We start from the raw sequence: 21,101 nt of genomic DNA, 5'->3' as shown, positions 1-21,101 counted from the left end.
CTCTGTAGAAATTCGGAATTTATATTTATAGTAATTGAAATAGAAACTAATATGCACAAAAAAATTATTTTACAACTCATGAGAGAGTTTAATATATTAAAGTTATTTATATGATATGGATATTTTTTTTTGAAATTGACAATTTTTTTTTATTAAATATTTCTCTATCATTGATTAATCTAAAGTTACGTGCTATAACTACAAACGGCATTATCAATCAACTATCTTGATCTTGACCAAATGTAAGAGTATATATTATATGGTTTAAAATAAAATACAAAAGAACATAGATTATTATTAAGTCTGTGATTTTTTTTAAGAAGTACTTTAAAAAACATCAATTCAGAAATGCAGATCAGATATACTGAGTAAAAAAGGTGCATTGTATTGTTTATTTAAATTATGAACGTTGTTATGTTGTCTGTGCAAAATTTCTACGTCAGACAGAAACGTCACCCGCGTCATCGCATCGTACGACTCGCTACTCTACTTGTAGTTCAATTTTCATTTTCAGTTTGATACACAGCATTGTTTTTATTGTGAATTTAATTTATGTAAAAAATATTGAAATAATAAACTCACATATAATTGCAAATTTTTGAATATGAGTTTATAACAGATTTAAGTAAGTTAAATTGACTATAAAGCGAAGTTTTAAAAATAAATCGTTTGCGTCACAAACAAAACAGAATTTTTTTGTTTACCAATTTCAGTTACGAGACGAAATGTCGAAGGCTGTGCTCATTCCGGAGTGCAATAAGGATATTGGGGGTATGAAAGAAGAAATATGTATATCGCCAACTGATAAAAAAGATGGGGCGATAGGTTTATTTAGTAGGCTTTTAAGAACTTCCAGTAGAGTGTCCACTCTTGGGAAGAGACTTAGTTCTGAGAGTCCGACATCTACCGAACCCTCGGTTAGCTACTATGGTGTCTACATACCATTTGAGATTGACAAAGGATCCGAAAGTGGTAACTTTTTTGTTTATTTTTAATGTTATCACAAACATAATCTTATCATTTAGATTTGGGTCAAACGGTAGTAAACGGACTATTATTTATTTATTATTGAAATATACAATATTACCTTGAATAATATCACTTTCATACCAAAACTAATATTATTTGTAAGGTAGAATTTGTTACAGCTTTTATAGACTATTTTAGATACGCCTAGATGAACTTAATGTAGGATATATCATATTTACATTCGAACTCATTGTTTTAAAACTATAACTTAGTAAATTGATAGATTTAAATTTCTATTTATATCACTACCATCACTATAGATGATCATATGGTCATCTATATTAGAACTAAGCAGAAAACTCTTGAGTCAATTTGACATAATGAAATAGTACTTGTAAATATTGTTAAATATAAAAATTAATTTATGTGTAACATCTTTCCTCTTGCTTGTGGGAAAAGCCATGGATGTGCATACTATTTGATTTGACCAATGACAGTTAACACAGTTGGCCGTCTGATGGAACCAAACTGCTTTTCTAATATAATTCTTATGTTGTTTTTACCAAAGTGAGATGTTACATATGTACTTTGGCTTGTTATTTTTATACTTACAAAAACTGTGCATTAATTTTATTTATAGAAGAAAAACAGTTTGTAGATGTATTGGTCATTTATTGATAATAAATAATAATTCACAGAACCTCTACATGTTTATAAAAATAAATCGGACGCTATGGAATTGGTACGCCAGTACAAATCTGCCAGGTTCAAAATGTTCCGATCCCACCAGGATGCTGTAGCTTTTGCTTTGAGAGGGGCAGAACCGACTGATACCCATTCATTACATGAAGGACATGGAAACTGTGAGTATATTATTATTTATTCTTGATAGTGTTTAATTTATTTTTGAACGACTTGCTCATATGGATCAACATCTTGACGAATAGTATTTGTAATTTAAACAATTTTTAAATTATGTATTACTTGCTTTCAAATACGATATACAGAGTGGGTGGCAGGTTATAGGTATTCTATTTTCTTTTATGAAGTCTTGACAACCTTTAGTATCTGCTATTCAAATTTATTGGGGTTGGTGCATGTCTTTTCCTTCCTTTTGGATGATAGTCTTGATCATTTGATACAACATCTTGCGGGGGGGGTGGCTGATGTTTACGTATTATATTTCCTTTTCTGAAGTTTTTACAATCTTTTTTATGTGCAGTTGTCCCAAATTATTCTTTCAATCATTCACATCCAACTCTCTTATCCCCCTAACACACTCTTACTCCACTCCTAGACATCATTTCAAGATGATTGTGTATGTAGTAAGGATGTGAAAGTATAGAAAACAAATAAACATCAGTCATTTCCACATTTATAATTTTAGGTAAAATATATCTGTTCATGCTTGTAGAATGATCAAAACATGTATTCATCACTACATGATAAATATGTATGAGTGATAGATAACAATTCTAATTAGTACATATATATATTAGTTAGATTAAAAACTATTTACTACTCAAGAATACAGAAGCTAGAATGCTGAGCAATTAAAAAAAAAATACTGAACCCAAATCCAATGTTTCTTTTGCTCTCATTTGTTTCCAGATTACATCTGAAATGATTTGCAAGTTTGTTTGATTTGTCTTTTAGATTCATAAAAAATATCTGACAAATAGATGGATAAAGTGATAAATGTCGCTAATGAGAATATATATATTTTTTATCTAAATGTATATTGAAACACCTTTTTGTTCGAGGGCAATATCCTCATATCACTTAAGATATTTTCAAACCGACCTGATTATGTTATCTTAAGAGGAATTGATTCTAGACAGTGCTTTATTTATCTATAGCTTATTTGTAATGTAAAATGTATATCTTTAACGGATATTTAATATAAATCAGATAAGAATAATAACATGCTTTTTTTTACAAAATAGACAAACTGCATTTGTGTGAATTATATCATCTGTAGTTTTGTCTAGTTAGAAAGCGGAGAGTGTTTCAGATAGTGGCCAGTGATTGGCCACTAAGTAAACGCACACTAGTAAAGTATAATGTTTGGTGAGTGTCACCCACACCAACATAATAAAGCTGATTCGTTTGTTTTAGTTCTTTTGTAGCGCGGCGCTATCTAGATATATAAATAATCTAAATATTTGGGTTTGATCCCATGTGTGAGTGTGTTAGAAGGCAGACAAATCTATGCCTATTATTATATATTTCTTTTGATTAGTACCAACTGAAAATATTCTATTATTATTTTTATATCTTATACTAGTAGTCGCCTGCGGTTTCGCTCGCTTTATAGGGTGTTAGTTGTCAAGTGTTAGGCAAAAAAAGTAGCCCATGTCCTTTCTTGGAGTGGAGAGAAGTTTGATTCCTATCAAATTTCATGAAAATCGGGTCAGCGGTTTGGTAGTGAAAGAGCGACAGATAGACAGGTAGAGTTACTTTCACATTTACCTATAATATTAATATAGATAATGCTTATTTGATTTGGGTTTGGTCTACTATAAAATAGTATGTAATTATAAGTATTCTATCTATACTAACGTTATAAATTCGAAATTACTTATCTGTCTGTTGGAATCAAAATCGAATTTGATGAAATTTGTTACGATGGCGGATTTACCAATAGGCTAAGTAAGCTGGAGCCTAGGGCGGCAAATTTAGCCCAAATTTGTTATTATCTTACAGAAATTATATACACATTATGTCCGTAATCCTTTTACTCATCACTACATAGCGGGTTGGAAAAATATTCTAGTAATTGACAGAAATATCACTTAGTTTATAAACATACTAATAACGGGAAAAAACCGATGTAATGAGGACGATAGAACACAAATCATACATGTTGCAAAAAAATTAGGTGCGGCAAAAATTGAATAGCCTACTAGCGGTTTGTAAATCCACCACTGTGCTTAACTCCTAAAACGCAAGCGAACAGCGATTATAAACTAGCAATTGATATATTTAAACAAAACAGGTGCGGACGCATCTGACAATGATATATTCGTACATGCATTTCGTACTCAACTTAAATGGCTCCCTATCCGCCTTCGCCGTGATATGCACATCCTTTCAGTCCTCTTTAATATTCTTAATGATCCAAATTCTCCTGCTTACCTTCGCTCCCGTTTCAATCTTCTTCCTCCTCCAACACGTTCTAGACGTTCCTGTATTACTTCAGAGTTAGAAGTGCCTAGATGTAATACAAAGTTTCTGCTTAACTCCTTCACGGTACGTGCAGCATATCTCTGGAACAGTCTCCCAAAATCCATCCAAAAGAGTCCAAATATCAACCTCTTTAAAAAAAGAGTAAAAGAGCACTTTCTCTCACAACTTTCATAAATTTGACAAATTTACCATTATCTTTTTTTTTTAATTTATTTATTTATTTTTGTACGGTAGATATATTTATAATATTTGTGTATTTAGATGTAGTATAAGTATAATAATTTAATATATATGTATTTATTCTATTATATATATTTATGTAAGCGTAATATATATTATATTAATATTGTTTCTTTTATATAATGTTACTAAGAGTATCTAATGTTGCACTATTTATACCTGCTATATAACACTATCTCTTACAACTGTGGGTTGGCTGGAAGAAATTTCTTTTAGAAATAAGCCCGCCATTGTAAACAAAAATTTCATGTTTAAAACTTCTATGTAAAATTTCTCAGTGCAATAAAGAGTATTATATATATACGTTTATTTAATAAACTTTGCATGTAATACATTAGGCCAAATAGGTTACAATAACACGGGCCAAAATCAGGTAACAACAGACACATTCGTGAGTAGCGACATTAAAATATATAATAAACGACAGAATTAGGTCACATCGTAAATAGCTTTCGTCGGACAGTTCAATGTTAACATATTATTAATATATATATCGTTCGAATTTTCTAAATGTACATGGGCTTAAAACTACAGGAAAACTGCTCACGATTCCCAAAGAAGTTTTTAAAGAAACCTATTACTAAGACTACAATAATTTATCATTGCAGCACCAAAATCTATATATGTATATTTTATGTCGTAATTAAAAACACAAAATATTCATCATTCAAATAGCCTATTTACAATAGTAATCGTCATTTTACAAGAATTAATTGAAGTTATTGACGGACCGTAATGTAGATTCTAACTAGAATAACCGGTAAGTAACTCAGTAGTTAATCTTTTTCTCAAAAGTATTTTAAAAGTAGGATAAAACATTACGTCATTAGTTGTTAGTGACTATCTGACTAATTCATAAAATCATTAAAAACTACATTTGATATGACAAGTATTTACTAATTGAATAAAAATGAATCGTCTTTGAAATAGAGTTTGTTTAATTGTTTGTTGTTATTTGAGATTCTCGTACTATAATAGAAAACTACCTCAATCTCTCTTGGTCTATCATTCAATTTCCGAGTGTTAAATTTAAGACTATCCGATATAAAGTTTTTACAGTCAAGAATGGGTTAGTAGCGTGATATATTATTAGGAAGTTAATAGTATCACCTTCGCCTGAATTAATTGTTTTTTTTTTTTAATTGTAGCCATTTTGTAAATTGCAATCAGGAATCCTTTTTTGTGCACATTTAGGGCTGAAGCATTTCAAAATGACACCAAAACAAATTTTCTATGTACAGCTATTGTCCCATAATAACTGGAACAAAAAATTGGCTTACGCTATTAATATATACAATTTATTTATTTTATAAGTGTGGAAGAGCCCCGGTCCATAGAAAAATAATCGGGCCCTCATCCCCTCTTTCCCATCCCTCTTTAACTAATAATTACCCTTTAAAATTATAATTAATATAAATAAGAAATCGTGTGCGCAGGGTCGTGGTTTTCTAGTTTCAGAAGCTTAAGGTATAGATTAGAAGGCCCCCTGAATTCCGGGGCCCTGATGCACTGCACCACCTGGCCCTACGATAGCTACGTCACTGACTACTAAGTCTCTAGCATAGAGACTTTGAAACGGAAATCCAATGTCTTTTATTCAAATAAACTGTACAGTAAAGATTTTTTTAATGGTTTCTCTACGATCTTTTCGGAATACATCTAGAAAATACGGCGAAAAACTCTCATAGTTGCTCTTTTAAAACAAATCACATTTACAATGGGATTACTGTGCACAAATATTGTTATCGATCTATCTTGCGTTGGAAACGAGCTTTAATCCAATTATCCTTATTAAAAAAGTATTCGTCGATTTGCACTACGCGGCCGATATAGAATTAGTTTGCTTAAAATTAATTAATTGCATTAACGTTATCTTAGCTTTCATAATTATTGCCTACTAGCTAATGCTAATTATAATATTATAAAGGACACATCCTTTGATGGATATAGAGGTAGAGGACGACTAAAGAAACGATGGATGGATTGTGTGAAAGAAGATATGTTTGGAAGGAATGTTACTTGTGAGATGACGTCCGACGGAGAGGACATGCTGCGCCGACTCCGAATAAAGTTGGGATAAGGGCAAGCGGATAATGATTTTTTTTTATGAGAATGGTGGCAAACGAGCAGGTAGCTCACCGGATGGAAAGTGACGACCACCGCAGGTGCGTTGCCGGCCTTTAAGGAAGGAGTACACTCTTTTCATGAAGGTTCCCATGTAATATCGGTTCGGAAAAACGGCCGGCGAAAGCTGGTTCCACAAAGTGATTGTGCGAGGCAGAAAATGTCTAAGAAACGAGATGTCCGAAGGTGAAATTCAGCAGCCGGAATTGATCCGAACAATTCCTCGGAACATTCCTCGTGAAAAATTCGGTAGAAGATGCAGAGTGATCCAACATCTCTACGCAAAGCCAAAGGATCAAGGAGATCGGAAAGGGCTTGATCGTCGATAACTCGTGCCGCTCTACGTTGGATGCGGTCAAATGGAAGGAGCTGGTACTGGGGAGCACTCGCCCAGAGGTGAGAGCAGTATTCCATGTGAGGCCGAATTTGCGCCTTGTAAAGTTTTAGGCGATGGGTCGACGTGAAATACTGTCTCGCCTTGCTGAGCACACCCAGCTTTTTTGAAGCCAATTGGCTTTGCCTTCCACTTGACCGCGGAACTGAACGAGGCTCGAAATATCAACGCCAAGTATTCCGATACTACCTGTAGCGGCTATCGGAATGTTCTCAAATCGTGGAGATACGACAAATGTTTTTTTTTTAGCGAATAACGCGCAAACTTGCGTCTTTTTGGGGTTGAAATGGACTAAATTGAGCCTGCCCCAATTCGAGACTTCGATTTCAGACACAAGTTGGTTCCGGTTCTCTTAGACGTTTTCCCGAGAAATGTTAGCCCGGCCGGTGTATAAGGTGTCTACGGTACTGTCGTCTGCATAGCAATTTATGTTACTTATTTGCAACACGTCATTGATATTCAGAAGACACAGAGTGGGTGATAGAACGCAGCCTTGTGGAACATCAGCATTGACGAATTTTATGTCAGAGCATGCACCGTCTACAACGACCTTGATGCTCCCATCAACCAAAAAGCTGGTTATCCAGTTGCATAATTTCCCGGGAAGCCCATAGGAAGGGAGCTTCGAAAGAAGCGCTTTGTGCCACACGCGATCGAAAGCCTTCGCTATGTCCAAACTGGCTGCTAATGCCTCCCCCTTGCTCTCAACTGCTTCCGCCCACCTGTGTGTAAGGTAAACTAGAAGATCACCGGCTAAGCGACCCCGACGGAAACTCTACTGGCGGTCACTAATCAGCTGATTCTTCTCTAGATACCTATGATGAAGTAAATTATCATCCGATATGGCTTTTGCTAAAGTATCCCTGCACAAATAAATACTCATTAGTATGACAATCGTTTCCACGGTATAGAAGACGATATTTAGAAATGCGATCTAGAAGCAAGGTAGATTGTATCGGACTTTCCTTTACGAAACAATGTTACATACATTCTTTGGTAACAATTTTCATGGCAATCGATCAAACGGTTCGAAGTCTATCAATCTCAATTATTATATCTACATAATTTTTCTATATACAATATTGTTGATTTATTAGTGTTGAATATAGGTTTTATTTAAACGTATTTACATACTATTATATGTGTTTATATTTTTTTATTAAATGTATAATAAGTAAAGAAATTCTGGAACATAGTATGCTGTAAAATTATCTAAAAGTAACAGCTTGTATATTTCCTTTGTTAGGGCTAAGGCCTACTCTCCTTTCGAGGTTACAATGCTGGTTGGCACTCATGTTACAGAATGCCACGGGAATTAGATATATCCCAGGTTCTATTCAACGCAGAGCATTATATTATTTATAAAATTTCCGAAATCCGAAGAAAATGATCTTATCGCACACCAACCATGCATCCAACTATCAATTGCATATTTCAAAATCTAAATATTTAAATAACAATACGTTTCATACATACATAAAAATATTCTTGAAACATACTTTTTGTATACATATTTTTTTTTGTGTATGTCACTGAACTCTCAAATGGCTAGACGGATTTTGATGAAAGAACTTCTTCTTTCGATCGAGTGGTCTTTAGCTGGACTAGATTGACCCCCGTGAATGGCGCTCGCTACGATCAAGAACAATGATAAAATATTTATTTAATTAATACGAAGTCGGGACGAGCTAGTCTAAAGCAATTGGCCCTAAGTTTTTTTAAATTATTTCCAGCGTTAATGGGCGAAAAACCATATCCATTCAAGGCTCCATCTCCTCAAGACATGGTGGCGCTCCGAAAGGCGATCGAGGCGGGGTTGGCTTGCACTGTACGGGATCGCGTCTGGGATAATCCGCGGTACCTCGTCAGCAGTGGGAACACACCCGCTATCGTTCAGGTGAGCCATTAAAATATAATTTAAATAAATATAAAATTACTGGTAACACTGGTAACTTTTGTCACGGTGACTGTCTCGTCACTCTTGTCGAGTCCATGAATATGTATATAGGTGCGCGCACTTTACGACGTGACAATTGGGTGACATTTGTGTCTGCATCTATACATATTCACGGACTTGACAAGAGTGACGAAACAGTCACCGTGACAAAAGTTACCAGTGCGCGCTAGTGCTTACTTTCACATTTATAATATTAGTATATATTAGCAGTTTTATCTCATATTCTATCCGAAAACGTAACAATTATGCAGCTATTTTGTATCTAATTATGATAATAAAATGAATTATAATGAGACGTATGTAATCATCACATTATTACGAGTGAATCATTTTAAAAGTTTAATTTATGTTATACAACATGACTAGACATTGCGTAATCTATCTTTTATCTCTGATCACAATAGATACTGATAAAAAAGGTAAAGATTGCGCTATGACATGATTTTAAAATCTAAAGAAAGATGTTTTTCCTGTCGCAATTTCGATTCGATCAAATCATGAGTGAAAATCGAATGCTCATGTTTTCGCACACAATAGGCTATTTGACAATGCGAAAAATAAATTGTGAATTATTGTAATCAGTGTATATTATGAGTTTAATAATGGTTATTTACTAACGAAACTTGAAAATAATACTTAATTTATTCAAAAATCAATAAATAAAAATGCATTTTTTCAAACGTTTGTCACGTGACACAAAACGCTCCTGATTGGCCAGGCTTATGATGAAGTCACTTTCTTGTAAACGTTGCTTTTCTACTATATGTACCACAGATTAAAATACAGCAAAGTGACGTCACCGACCCCATTGCAGCGCCAGATTGTCTAAGTAGCGTTTTCGCGCGTTATTTAAATATGGAATTTATAATATGATATTTTTCGGCAAATATGTACTAGAAATAAAAAAATCAACTTTTACTGGGTTCTTTAAGCTCTACTAAATAATATAAAATGGATTTTAAAAACTAGTCAAATAGCCTATTGTGCACTACGACATGTTTTGCGCAAAACAGAAGACGAAATTATCACGATTAATATAATGTTCATGTTTTTAGGAAGGAGCTCGGTACAACGCACTTCACATAGCAGCGAAATCTATGAACGCTGAGATCTGCAACCTCATACTGACCACGGTTGGGAATCCGACCTTCGTGCAAACGTTATACGGGATGGACGCCGACCCAGAAGCCTGCAAGGTAGAATTTTTAAAAAAAGAACATTATTTTTTTTTAATAGTTTTCATTTACAGAAGTACTAAGTATTTTTTTATTTTTATTTTATGGTATAGGTTGGCATACGAGCATATGGGCCACGTGATGGTAAGTGGTCACCATAACCCATAGACAATGACGCTGTAAGAAATATTAACTATTCCTTACATCCTCAATGCGCCACCAACCTTGGGAACTAAGATGTTATGTCCCTTGTGCCTGTAGTTACACTGGCTCACTCACCCTTCAAACCGGAACACAACAATACTAAGTACTGTTATTTGGCGGTAGAATAACTGATGAGTGGGTGGTACCTACCCAGACGGGCTTGCACAAAGCCCTACCACCAAGAAAATGCTTGACAGTAGTGTTTGATGATGATGGGTAGTGGTAGTTGAGGTAGCCCAATTGTCAGTTCGCCTGCCTATTTATATAAGAGTAGTTGCGCACAGCTCCAGTCACGTTTTATGATGTTTGTTATCATGTGTCAGGCAAAAAAGTAGCTCGTGTCGTTTCTTGGAGCTCAAGTTTGCTTCATACGAAATTTCATCAAATTCGGTTCAGCAGTTTAGTTGTGAAAGAACGGCAGACAAACAGATAGACAAAGTTACTTTCACATTTTTAATATTAATATATATTTTTTCGAGATGGCCCAGTGGTTCGAACGCGTGCATCTTAACCGATGATTGCGGGTTCAAACCCAGGCAAGCACCGCTGATTCATGTGCTTAATTTGTCTTTATAATTCATCTCGTGCTCAGCGGTGAAGGAAAACATCGTGAGGAAACCTGCATGTATTCAATTTCATAGAAATTCTGCCACATGTGTATTCCACCAACCGCATTGAAACAGCCTGGTGGAATATGTTCCAAACCTTCTCCTCAAAGGGAGAGGAGGCCTTTGGCCTAGCAGTGGGAATTTACAGGTTGTTGTTGTATATATTTTTTTATATTTATCGTAATTACATTAATCATAATGAAATATTTCAAAAAGTGATATTTAATTCAAGGAATTCGCGTCAATACTGGTGGATAGATACCTCAACACCCCCGACAAGGCAATGAACGAGACGCCCCTCCACTTCGCCGCTAAGTTCGGAGCGGAAAACGCCGTCGACGTTCTGACGTCATTTCCGCAGTGCAACAAGACCGCCAAGAACAAGCACGGGGAAATGCCAAAAGATGTAAGTACTGCGGTGTTCCGACTGTGCCAAGGCTAGATGCCAATATGTGGGGATGATACGATCGCCTCCTGGCTATTTCATCTCATATTAAATTGTTTATTTATATAATACATAAGACAAACAAAAAAAAAAAATCCCGCTGAGTTTCTTTCGCCGGTTCTTCTCAGGTCAGGGTATTTTCTTTCCGAACCGGTGGTAGTGTTTCAATTGACCATCAATAAGAAAGTGTAATGCTTCTATATTGAATAAAGATATTTGAGTTTGAGTTTGAGTTTGAGTTTGGGGACTTTTTGGCATCAGTTGGTCCATTAGCCAAACTTTGTTTTAAATACAAATCAAAATCCTCGTGTGTGATGGAGCACAGATTATGATGTCCTTCTTATCACATTTGAAATACCAGTAATAGTAATCATTATTTTATAACTACATGTGATAATTATTTGTAGATTAATTTATATATAATGAACAATCGAATCAGAAACCTAAAACTTTACAAGGCGCAAATTCGGCCTCACATGTAGTACTGTTCTCACCTCTGGGCGGGTGTCCCCAGTACCAGCTCCTTCCATTTGACCGTATCCAACGTAGAGCGGCTCGAGTTATCGACGATCAAGCCCTTTCCGATCTCCTTGATCCTTTGGCTTTGCGTAGAGATGTTGGAACACTCTGCATCTTCTACCGAATTTTTCACGGGGAATTGTTCGGATTAGTCCCGGCCGCTGAATTTCACCTTTGGACATCTCGTCAAAAAATCCGATGTCCGAAAATCCACAACAGCGCGATTTATTAGACATTTTCTGCTTCGCACAACCACTTTGTGGAACCAGCTTTCGTGGCGGTTTTTCCGAACCGATACGACATGGGAACCTTCAAGAAAAGAGCGTACTCCTTCCTTAAAGGCTGGCAACGCACCTGCAATCCCCGTGGTGTTGCAGATGTCCATAGACGGTGGTAGTCACTTTCCACGTCATGTTGAACCTATGTCATAAAAAAAGAAAAAGTAATAGTTAAAAAAGAAACGTAAATCCTCAGAAATATAAAACTAACTTATCAGAGAAGGGGGAATAAAGATAAAATATACATTCGTCATGATCATCACCATCACCATCACCATCATCATCATCATCGTCATCATCACCACCATCATCATCGTCGTCATCACCATCATCACCATCACCATCATCATCGTCGTCATCATCATCACCATCATCATAATCATCATCACCACCATCATCATAATCATCATCATCATCATCACCACCATCATCATCGTCGTCATCATCATCATCATCATCATCATCATCATCATAATCATCACCAGCCCGTAAATTTCGCAGGTGATCTGCAGCCGCGCGTCGGGCGGCGCGGCGGGGGCGGAGGCGTCGGCGCGCATCCGGCGCATGCTGTCGGAGCGCTACTACGTGCCCGTGCTGCACGCCGACGACGGCAGCGGAGCGCCCACCATCGGCCGCCCCTTCACGCCCGCCGAGCCGCCGGTCTGCATTCCGACATTTCACCCGCAACCCCCTCACCCCCCACACACCTCGACGCGAGTTGAGTGCTATCGGGCCGCATCTCCCCCCCCCCCCCTCCCTCCACACACCTCGACGCGAGTTGAGTGCTATCGGGCCGCATCTCCCCCCCCCCCCTCCCTCCACACACCTCGACGCGAGTTGAGTGCTATCGGGCCGCACCTACCCCCCCCCCCCTCCCGCCACACACCTCGACGCGATAATGTTGTCTTAAATTTTCGCGATTATTACACATTTAAATATGTGCCTACCCGTGACCACGAACACTGCAAAGTGCTCGAAACGTCGGGATGTTTTAAAACTAATTAATATACGCGATTCATCCGTTATAATTAGTTTTATTTAAACCTCGACGCGAGTTGAGTGCTATCGGGCCGTACAATAGTATAGTTGCAATTTTATATTAAAAATATTGAAACTCATTTGAACTGAGTATTTTGTCTTAGCCCTTTTTTTATGTGCTAAAAAAAGGGGGGAAAATCCCTTCAAATCAAAATATTACTCGTCGGAAATTTTGTCATCACATCAAATAATGCACTTCATACATTGGCTATTTAACACTTCAAATGAAACAATTACACTAATAGCCGTATTATCACCAGGACTTGAACCAGGATCCCCTTTCCCCTCGATACGAGATCCGAGCTTTCGCCGGACCCATGGAGGCCAACGATGCGGAGTCCTTCCGACGACGCTGGAAGACTCCGCCGAGGTCAGCGAAACCGACTTTCAGGCTCAAGGAAATGACCAAAGGATTGGAGGCGGTTGGCAGGTAATATTATATTTGAAGTGGAGTCTTAAAACGATTCTTTCTATAAGTATAGTTTATTCCAATAGGGAGAAATTATACACAAGCCTTAATTCTAACTTCTAATTATTATAAGGACCATATTTTAGTTGGTGGTAGGGCTTTGCGCAAGCCCGTCTGGGTAGGTACCACCCACTCATCAGTTATTCTACCGCCAAATAACAGTAGTCAGTATTGTTGTGTTCCGGTCTGAAGGGTGAGTGAGCCAGTGTAACTACAGGCACAAGAGACATAACATCTTAGTTCCCAAGGTTGGTGGCACATTGACGATGTAAGGAATAGTTAATATTTCTTACAGCGTCATTGTCTATGGGCGATGGTGACCACTTACCATCAGGTGGCCCATATGCTCGTCCCCAACCTATACCATAAAAAAAACACCTTGCAGATTAAGGAGAAAACCCTCTAATCTTTTTAATATACAATACACAGGATTAATTGGAATTTTGCCAATGATTAAAATGTAAAATGATAAGCTATTAATAAGCTTAGTACGAACTGAATCAGTGAACGTTAGAAATCAACTTAGAGATCGCCCTTAAATGAACAACATATATTTCTTTTGTTTCTTAATAAGAGGAGATCAAGTTTGAATAACAATTACATATAACTTGATAATTTACCACTTAACTTTTTTTTAATTTTATATATTATATTGTTACTTTTGTTAAACGTAAATAAATACAGATCAAAGTATATTTCTCTGCATACAACCTTCTTCCATCATGTTCCATAATAAAAATCATAGATTATTGGAGATCTTGACCAATCATTTTAGGTTATTCCTAGTTTTAAACAGATAACAACAACAACGGCCTGTAAATTCCCACTGCTGGGCTAAAGGCCTCCTCTCCCTTTGAGGAGAAGGTTTGGAACATATTCCACCACGCTGTTCCAATGCGGGTTGGTGGGATACACAAGTGGCAGAATTTCTATGAAATTTGTCACATGCAGGTTTCCTCACGATGTTTTCCTTCACCGCTGAGCACGAGATGAATTATAAAGACAAATTAAGCACATGAATCAGCGGTGCTTGCCTGGCTTGAACCCACAATAATCAGTTAAGATATACGCGTTCTAACCACTGGGCCATTTCGACTCATAAATATATTTCAATCTTGCAGAAACTTGGCAGAGCAAATGAAAGTGGACTGGAAGGAGTATTGGCCGTTCCTGGACACATTCACAGATCTTCGGTCATCAGAGGGGCTCACGCTTCTGGAGAATTATCTCAAAGCCAAATACGAAACGGCTTGCTCGTTCGCGTACAGCGACAGCATACAATCTCAATACATAGCAGACGACTTGACAATCTCAAAAATCAGCCTAGGAAATCTATCTCAGCAAAGCATAGCGAATACGATTCTGAGTCCGATGTCTGAGCTCTGCGTGGCGATGAAGACTTGTCAGTTGGCGGACAGATCGCCACAGTGGAGGGAGAAGGAGTCTCTCAGGCAGAGACTGGGCCGGCCGAACCCCAAACCGCTGATACCGAACGGCGAGTCCACTCCCACTTCTAACCACACAGTCAGCAGACTGCTCTGCATTGAGCGTACATGCCAGGTGTTCGCCAAACGAATCGCTGACGCCCTAATATTTTCGCTGACAGCCGAGCCGGAAGTCGCCGGAGAATCTCTGAAGTCCGAAGCAAAGCATCTTCAGCACACGATATACACATACATGGACGACGAACGCTTCCGGACAATCGACTTCGCCCTCATACACTCGAGATTAGCTCAGCTAGTCGTCTTCAAACTGAAGCAGCAGACTGAAGAACTGGATGACATCAACAACTTGGTGGAGTTCTTGGTTAAGTTGAGGTGTCCGAACGATGACATTTTTAGTTCGGACGACGAGAGGAAACCCTTTACGTACAGAACTCACCGAGTGAAGATGAATCACGTGATCGATGGGCACGTCAGGTGTCTCGCGAGTTTCATATGCGAGGATTTGACGGAGGCGGTCGTAACGAAGGCGCCGGCGGTCTCGGAAACTGAGTGCGCGGAAATATGGCAGAAGGCAGCCAAGTGCCGCTGTGATTGGACGGTAGAAGTGTTTGAGAGGAACAGTAAGAAGAATGCGTCCTTCAGGAAGAATAGATCCATGTTGTCGACGAGTCCAAAGAGCGAGAGCTTCATTAAGAGGCTCACGTTCGATCACGACATTGGTATGTCTAATTTATTTTTATGTATAGTACGACACAACTTAGATGTCTCATCGGCAAAAGTCGTAAATCCGATCACATCCGAATTGAGTACGGTATCCCAAATTATCAATATTTTGTTTCTGATGCGAATATGATCTTTGCACAAACGTAATAACTTGTAATATCATATGACCTAATATATTCGTCAATTTGACGCGTCGATTTACATGCACTTGCTTTCTCTGATGCGTGAATCTATAGCGACGAATAGCGTCGAATGGCGCGATAGGGAGCTATTTCTATTGGTTATATAAATCGGCAGTAATCGGTTTTATTTTCATTCCATTGCATTTTCCGATGCTACATCTAATTTGTGTCGTACTATAACTACGGACAATTGCTAACATATGTTAATGATGTCATAACTAATATTTCTAAAGCAAAAGTGGTTTATTAAGTTTTCATACCTCAACTCAATGATATTCTAATAAATAGATATGTTATATCCATACTAAACAACAGAAAAAAGTGTGCCGCGCCGGAGACCGTTTATTTAACGTTTCGTTAAAAGTAAAAAGGATAGCTTGATAAAAACAATAAGTAAAGGGGATAACTAGATGTTTTAATTATGCAAAACGTATTACTACGTAATTATGATGTATTATAACGTATTACTACGTAAAACGACTAAATGCAAACGTCACAATTAGGACGTTTTCTAGTCTTCACTTTTTGCGCGTTAATAACATATCTGATTACTAGAACATCATTGCCTCAATTACTCAATCGATCGTCAAAGAATTTTTACCATATATAATCTGTCCTTTCAATTTGAAACTATAAGCCATACTCAATTTTTGATGTATATTTTACAATAAAATTGCGAGTTTCATCATTTTACTTACTAAGCACTAACTCTTATTAATAACTTGCATCCGTGTTGAAGGTGAGATGGTGTGCTAGTATATAGTTTAACAAGTGTAACAACTTAGTACCTATTCTAGGAGATGGTAAAACGCAACCGAACGAAGTGGAGAAACCCGTGAGTGTGAACTCGCCCGCCGGCGACAGCGCGCCGCAGCTCTACAGCGTCGACGTCGCCAAGTGCCAAGTGCTCGAGGCTGAGGTTACTTACTTTCATATTACATCTCTATTCATTCGTACAATAGGCTATTTGACTGGTTTTTAAAATCCATTTTATATTATTTTGTAGAGGTTAAGGAACCCAGTAAAAGTAGATTTTTTTATTTCTAGTACATATTTGCCGAAAAATATCATATTAAAAATTCCACATTTAAATAACGCGCGAAAACGCTACTTGGACATAATGGCGCTGCAATGGGGTCGGTGACGTCACTTTGCTGTATTTTAATCTGTGGTACATATAGTAGAAAAGCAAGTTTTTCAACAAAGTGACTTCATCATATGCCCATTCAATCAGGAGCGTTTTGTGTCACGTGATAAACATTTGAAAAAATTCATTTTTATTTATTGATTTTTGAATAAATTAAGTATTGTTTTCAAGTTTCGTTAGTAAATAACCATTTTAAAACTCATAATATACATTGATTACAATAATTCACAATTTATTTTTCGCATTGTCAAATAGCCTATTAGCCTTCAAAGTAGATTACTATTATAATGATACTTATAATAGTGTAATAGTGTACTGTTTGGCGGTAAAATATATAATGAATGAATGGTAGCTATACCATACCATACCATGGAGTTACCATAATATAAAAAGATAGACAATATTCACATTAATATATTTTTATAATTACAGATTTCTGACGACGACTCGGTAGTATCATGTCAGTCAGATAACGAAGAAGCGTACCAGACCGCTTCCGAAGAACCTACGCTGGACCCGGAAGAGGACAAAGAGGACCAAATGCAAGATGCCAGCGATCGAGCTGTCACAGAACCCTTTATATATGGGTAATTATATAAACAACTGTTGTACTGCCTGTTTCAAAGGCAGCTTTATATAAATCAGTACGAAAGGAGTAAAATTTTTATTTATTTATTTATTTCACACACAAGTTTATGTTTACATTATTAAATGTCAGCCCTGAATTCCAAACTAGCTTTCGCTGTGTTTTGGAAGTCAGTTCCTTCCCAGATTTTAGGTTACAAATTGTTTCTTATTATAAAAGTAAATGGAAATTATAAAAAAAAAAATATTCCATTAGTTTTGCTAAATAAGCTGAATATTAGTTTTAGCAGAATGGTGTGTTATTGATACTAATATATTCACCGGGAACTTTGTAAATCGCATATGGAATACGGATGTGTATGTGTTTATCTTACTCCTTCCATTGAAGTTAGATAAACTAATAATTTTATAATTTATTTACCAGATTTTTTACAACCTTGTCATTTTCAACCATCTTTTTTTGTTTGTATTATTTTATAGATTGCTGTAAAAGTCTTTTATAATTCATTAGAACTCTTTACTATTGATTATTTCAGCGAAGAACCAACGAAAATGGATCGGCTAGTGTTCGAAGCCATCAAAGACGTCCGCATCTCCCACGATACCTATCCCAATGTGTTCCGCTGGAGGCATACCGTGGCTTTGTATACACCAAGCGAGAGAGACGGGTATGCGTTATTTTATATAAGATTTTTTTTTTATATAATAAATATGAGACAACATCACATACATTACCCCGATCCCATTGTAAGTAGCTAAAGCACTTGTGTTATGGAAATCAGAAGCAACGACGGTACCACAAACACCCAGACCCAAGACAACGTAGAAAATTACTGATAATCTACATCGACTCGGCCGGGAATAGAACCCGGAACCTCAGGTGGCGTACCCATGAAAACCGATGTACACACCGCTCGACCACAGAGGTCGTCAATTTTTCTTGATAATTATTTATATAGTCAAACTCTAGTGAGAACCTCACTGTATACGTGAGAAACATAAAACTGTATAAGTGTCAGTTATTTTTCAAGCATGAACCTGTTTCATTGGCAGCTGGTCGTCGGCGAGTGCGGACGATAGCGTGTTGTCGCTGGGCTGCGGCTCGCCCCGGGGGGGCCACAGCACGCCTCGGGGGGGCCACAGCACGCCCCGGGGGGGCCACAGCACGCCGCGGGGGGCCTGCAGCACGCCGCGCCGGGAGCGACACGCACCCGTCACGCTGCAGGTAACAGCTCTTATTTGGACTAAATTTGTAATTAATGGAGTCGAGATGGCCCAGTGGTTAGAACGCGTGCATCTTAACCGATGATTGCGGGTTCAAACCCAGGCAAGCACCGTTGATTTATGTGCTTAATTTGTCTTTATAATTCATCTCGTGCTCAGCGGTGAAGGAAAACATCGTGAGGAAACCTGCATGTGACAAATTTCATAGAAATTCTGCCACATGTGCATTCCACCAACGCAGTGGAACAGCGTGGTGGAATATGTTCCAAACCTTCTCCTTAAAGGGAGAGGAGGCCTTTAGCCCAGCAGTGGGAATTTACAGGCTGTTGCTGTTGTAATTAATGCCATGAAGGTAGAGATATTAACCATCTCTTATATCGTCAATCACGTCTATTTACATTTGGACCTAAGACGCTATGTCCCTTGTCTGTAGTTTCACTGGCTCACTCATCCTCCAAACCGGCACGCAACAAAATTAAGTATTGTTGTTTGGCGTTGGAATAGTTGAGAAATCGTATCTATCCAGATAGTCTTGATCAAGGCTTCTAACACCAAATAAAAACAATTATTCATAATGATACTGTACTTTATCTGGAGGATTTAAAAAATATTTTTTATTTCAGATGTCAAACTGGCTCCGAGTGACCGGCCCCAACTCCCCACGGTCAGCGCTCGCGACCAAAAACGTTGGCCATAATGTTAGTTTCGGTTTTTGAGTATTGTTCCTAAACTGCCATTTTATTTCAACGACTCTGTGACAGCTGTAAATAATTATTGATTGTCCTTGTTGTTTGGGGGATATGAAGTGATTCCCCTATTTTTCTTTTTAATTTCTATTAATTTTTAACAATGTTTAGATGAGAAAAAATATGTTGAAATCTCATCTCAAATGTAATACTATCTTAGGAATGTGTGGAATAACATACAGAAAATACTCTTTGAAGAACTTTTGTGCTATTTTAAAGACCAAATAAAAGACTTGATATGTTAATTCTTCAGGGTACATACTGACAGCTTATAATCTGACATTAATTTTAGGACCCTGAGGATAAAAGATGATATATACGAGTACTGTTATAAATCTACCCTAATACTATGTTATTGTAGCACATGAGTACGTTCAATCGGTTATTTCCTCGTGTACCGCGTTTTACGACTGTTTTTATATTTGTCCTGTAAGTTTTAGCGGTCCACAAACAGAATTATAGAAATACGAGCGTAAAGAAAACTCCTGCATTGGTTATTGCGTCTATAAATTATGTATAGAAATAATGCTAATCTGGTGATAAAGTACGATTTAATACATTTTTAGGTAAAGTATTGTGACGCGTTAAACGCAAAGTAGGGAATTTTTGAAAATGAAAAATTGAATACGACTTTAGTACGCTAGATTTAATATTTTCGTAACTTTATTATTTGCACTTTTTACCTTAATAATTCGTTCATTATAATTTTATACACTCATCAATCATTAATTTCAATAAACTAAATAATAAATATAGACTGTAATAATTGTTGCAAAATTATCATGAAACATTAAATTTATCTCAATCAAATATTATTGTGAGATTATTAAAATACAAAGGGTATACTTTGCAACTATTATTATTGATAAGATATTAACATCACAAAATATTACAATTCATATTAACTTACTAAATTCAGACAAATGTTTTATGTAACAGATAATCTCATAATTTATAGATTTATGTTTTTATAACAGTGGAATAATTTTTATTTTGACTTTAAGTTTTTACTTTGTAACCTCTAGGTGAGTGACGATAGCCCTGGGCATGGCTGGATTAAGTTAAGTTATGCATAGAGAATTCCCACAGTATTACAACTTTGTACATTTGAAATTGTAAGACTCAAATATTCTAACGTAAAATAGTTTGACATCTTAATGCATCGTGGGATCCATTTGCATTCATATTGCCTTTAATTTAATCTAGCTTTGCCTTTGGTAACTTTATTTGTTGACAAGAAATGTTGGTAATGATTTATGTTCAAATAGAATCTGTGGAATGTCAGATATTTTTGTGTTTAACTAAATATGCATTTCAATCAAGGTACAATTCCAAGTTATCCGTTTGTATGACAATAACGATATCACATTAAGCATTTATTATGTTTTAGTTCTGTCTGATCGCCAAATATATAAGAGTGTTGCACTTATTATAATAAAA

The 21,101-nt window shown here is 36.9% G+C and overlaps 1 protein-coding gene across 1 annotated transcript; it reads left to right on the top strand.

The window, feature by feature from the left end:
- Positions 1 to 431: 431 nt before the first annotated feature.
- On the top strand, positions 432 to 21,088 carry LOC124537818 (ankyrin repeat and LEM domain-containing protein 2 homolog). Its single transcript, XM_047114741.1, has 14 exons — positions 432 to 625; positions 714 to 972; positions 1,668 to 1,832; positions 8,650 to 8,813; positions 9,929 to 10,069; positions 11,093 to 11,266; positions 12,604 to 12,762; positions 13,401 to 13,570; positions 14,731 to 15,773; positions 16,757 to 16,878; positions 17,539 to 17,693; positions 18,228 to 18,359; positions 18,745 to 18,916; positions 19,539 to 21,088. Exons 2-14 carry the CDS (start codon positions 726 to 728, stop codon positions 19,629 to 19,631), a joined length of 2,937 nt encoding a protein of 978 aa, XP_046970697.1. The 5' UTR covers positions 432 to 625; positions 714 to 725; the 3' UTR covers positions 19,632 to 21,088.
- The last annotated feature ends 13 nt before the right edge of the window (positions 21,089 to 21,101 follow it).

The sequence above is a fragment of the Vanessa cardui genome, chromosome 19 (genome assembly GCF_905220365.1).
Source record: "Vanessa cardui chromosome 19, ilVanCard2.1, whole genome shotgun sequence".
Taxonomy (NCBI): domain Eukaryota; kingdom Metazoa; phylum Arthropoda; class Insecta; order Lepidoptera; family Nymphalidae; genus Vanessa; species Vanessa cardui.
This window is presented reverse-complemented; position numbering and strand designations above follow the sequence as displayed.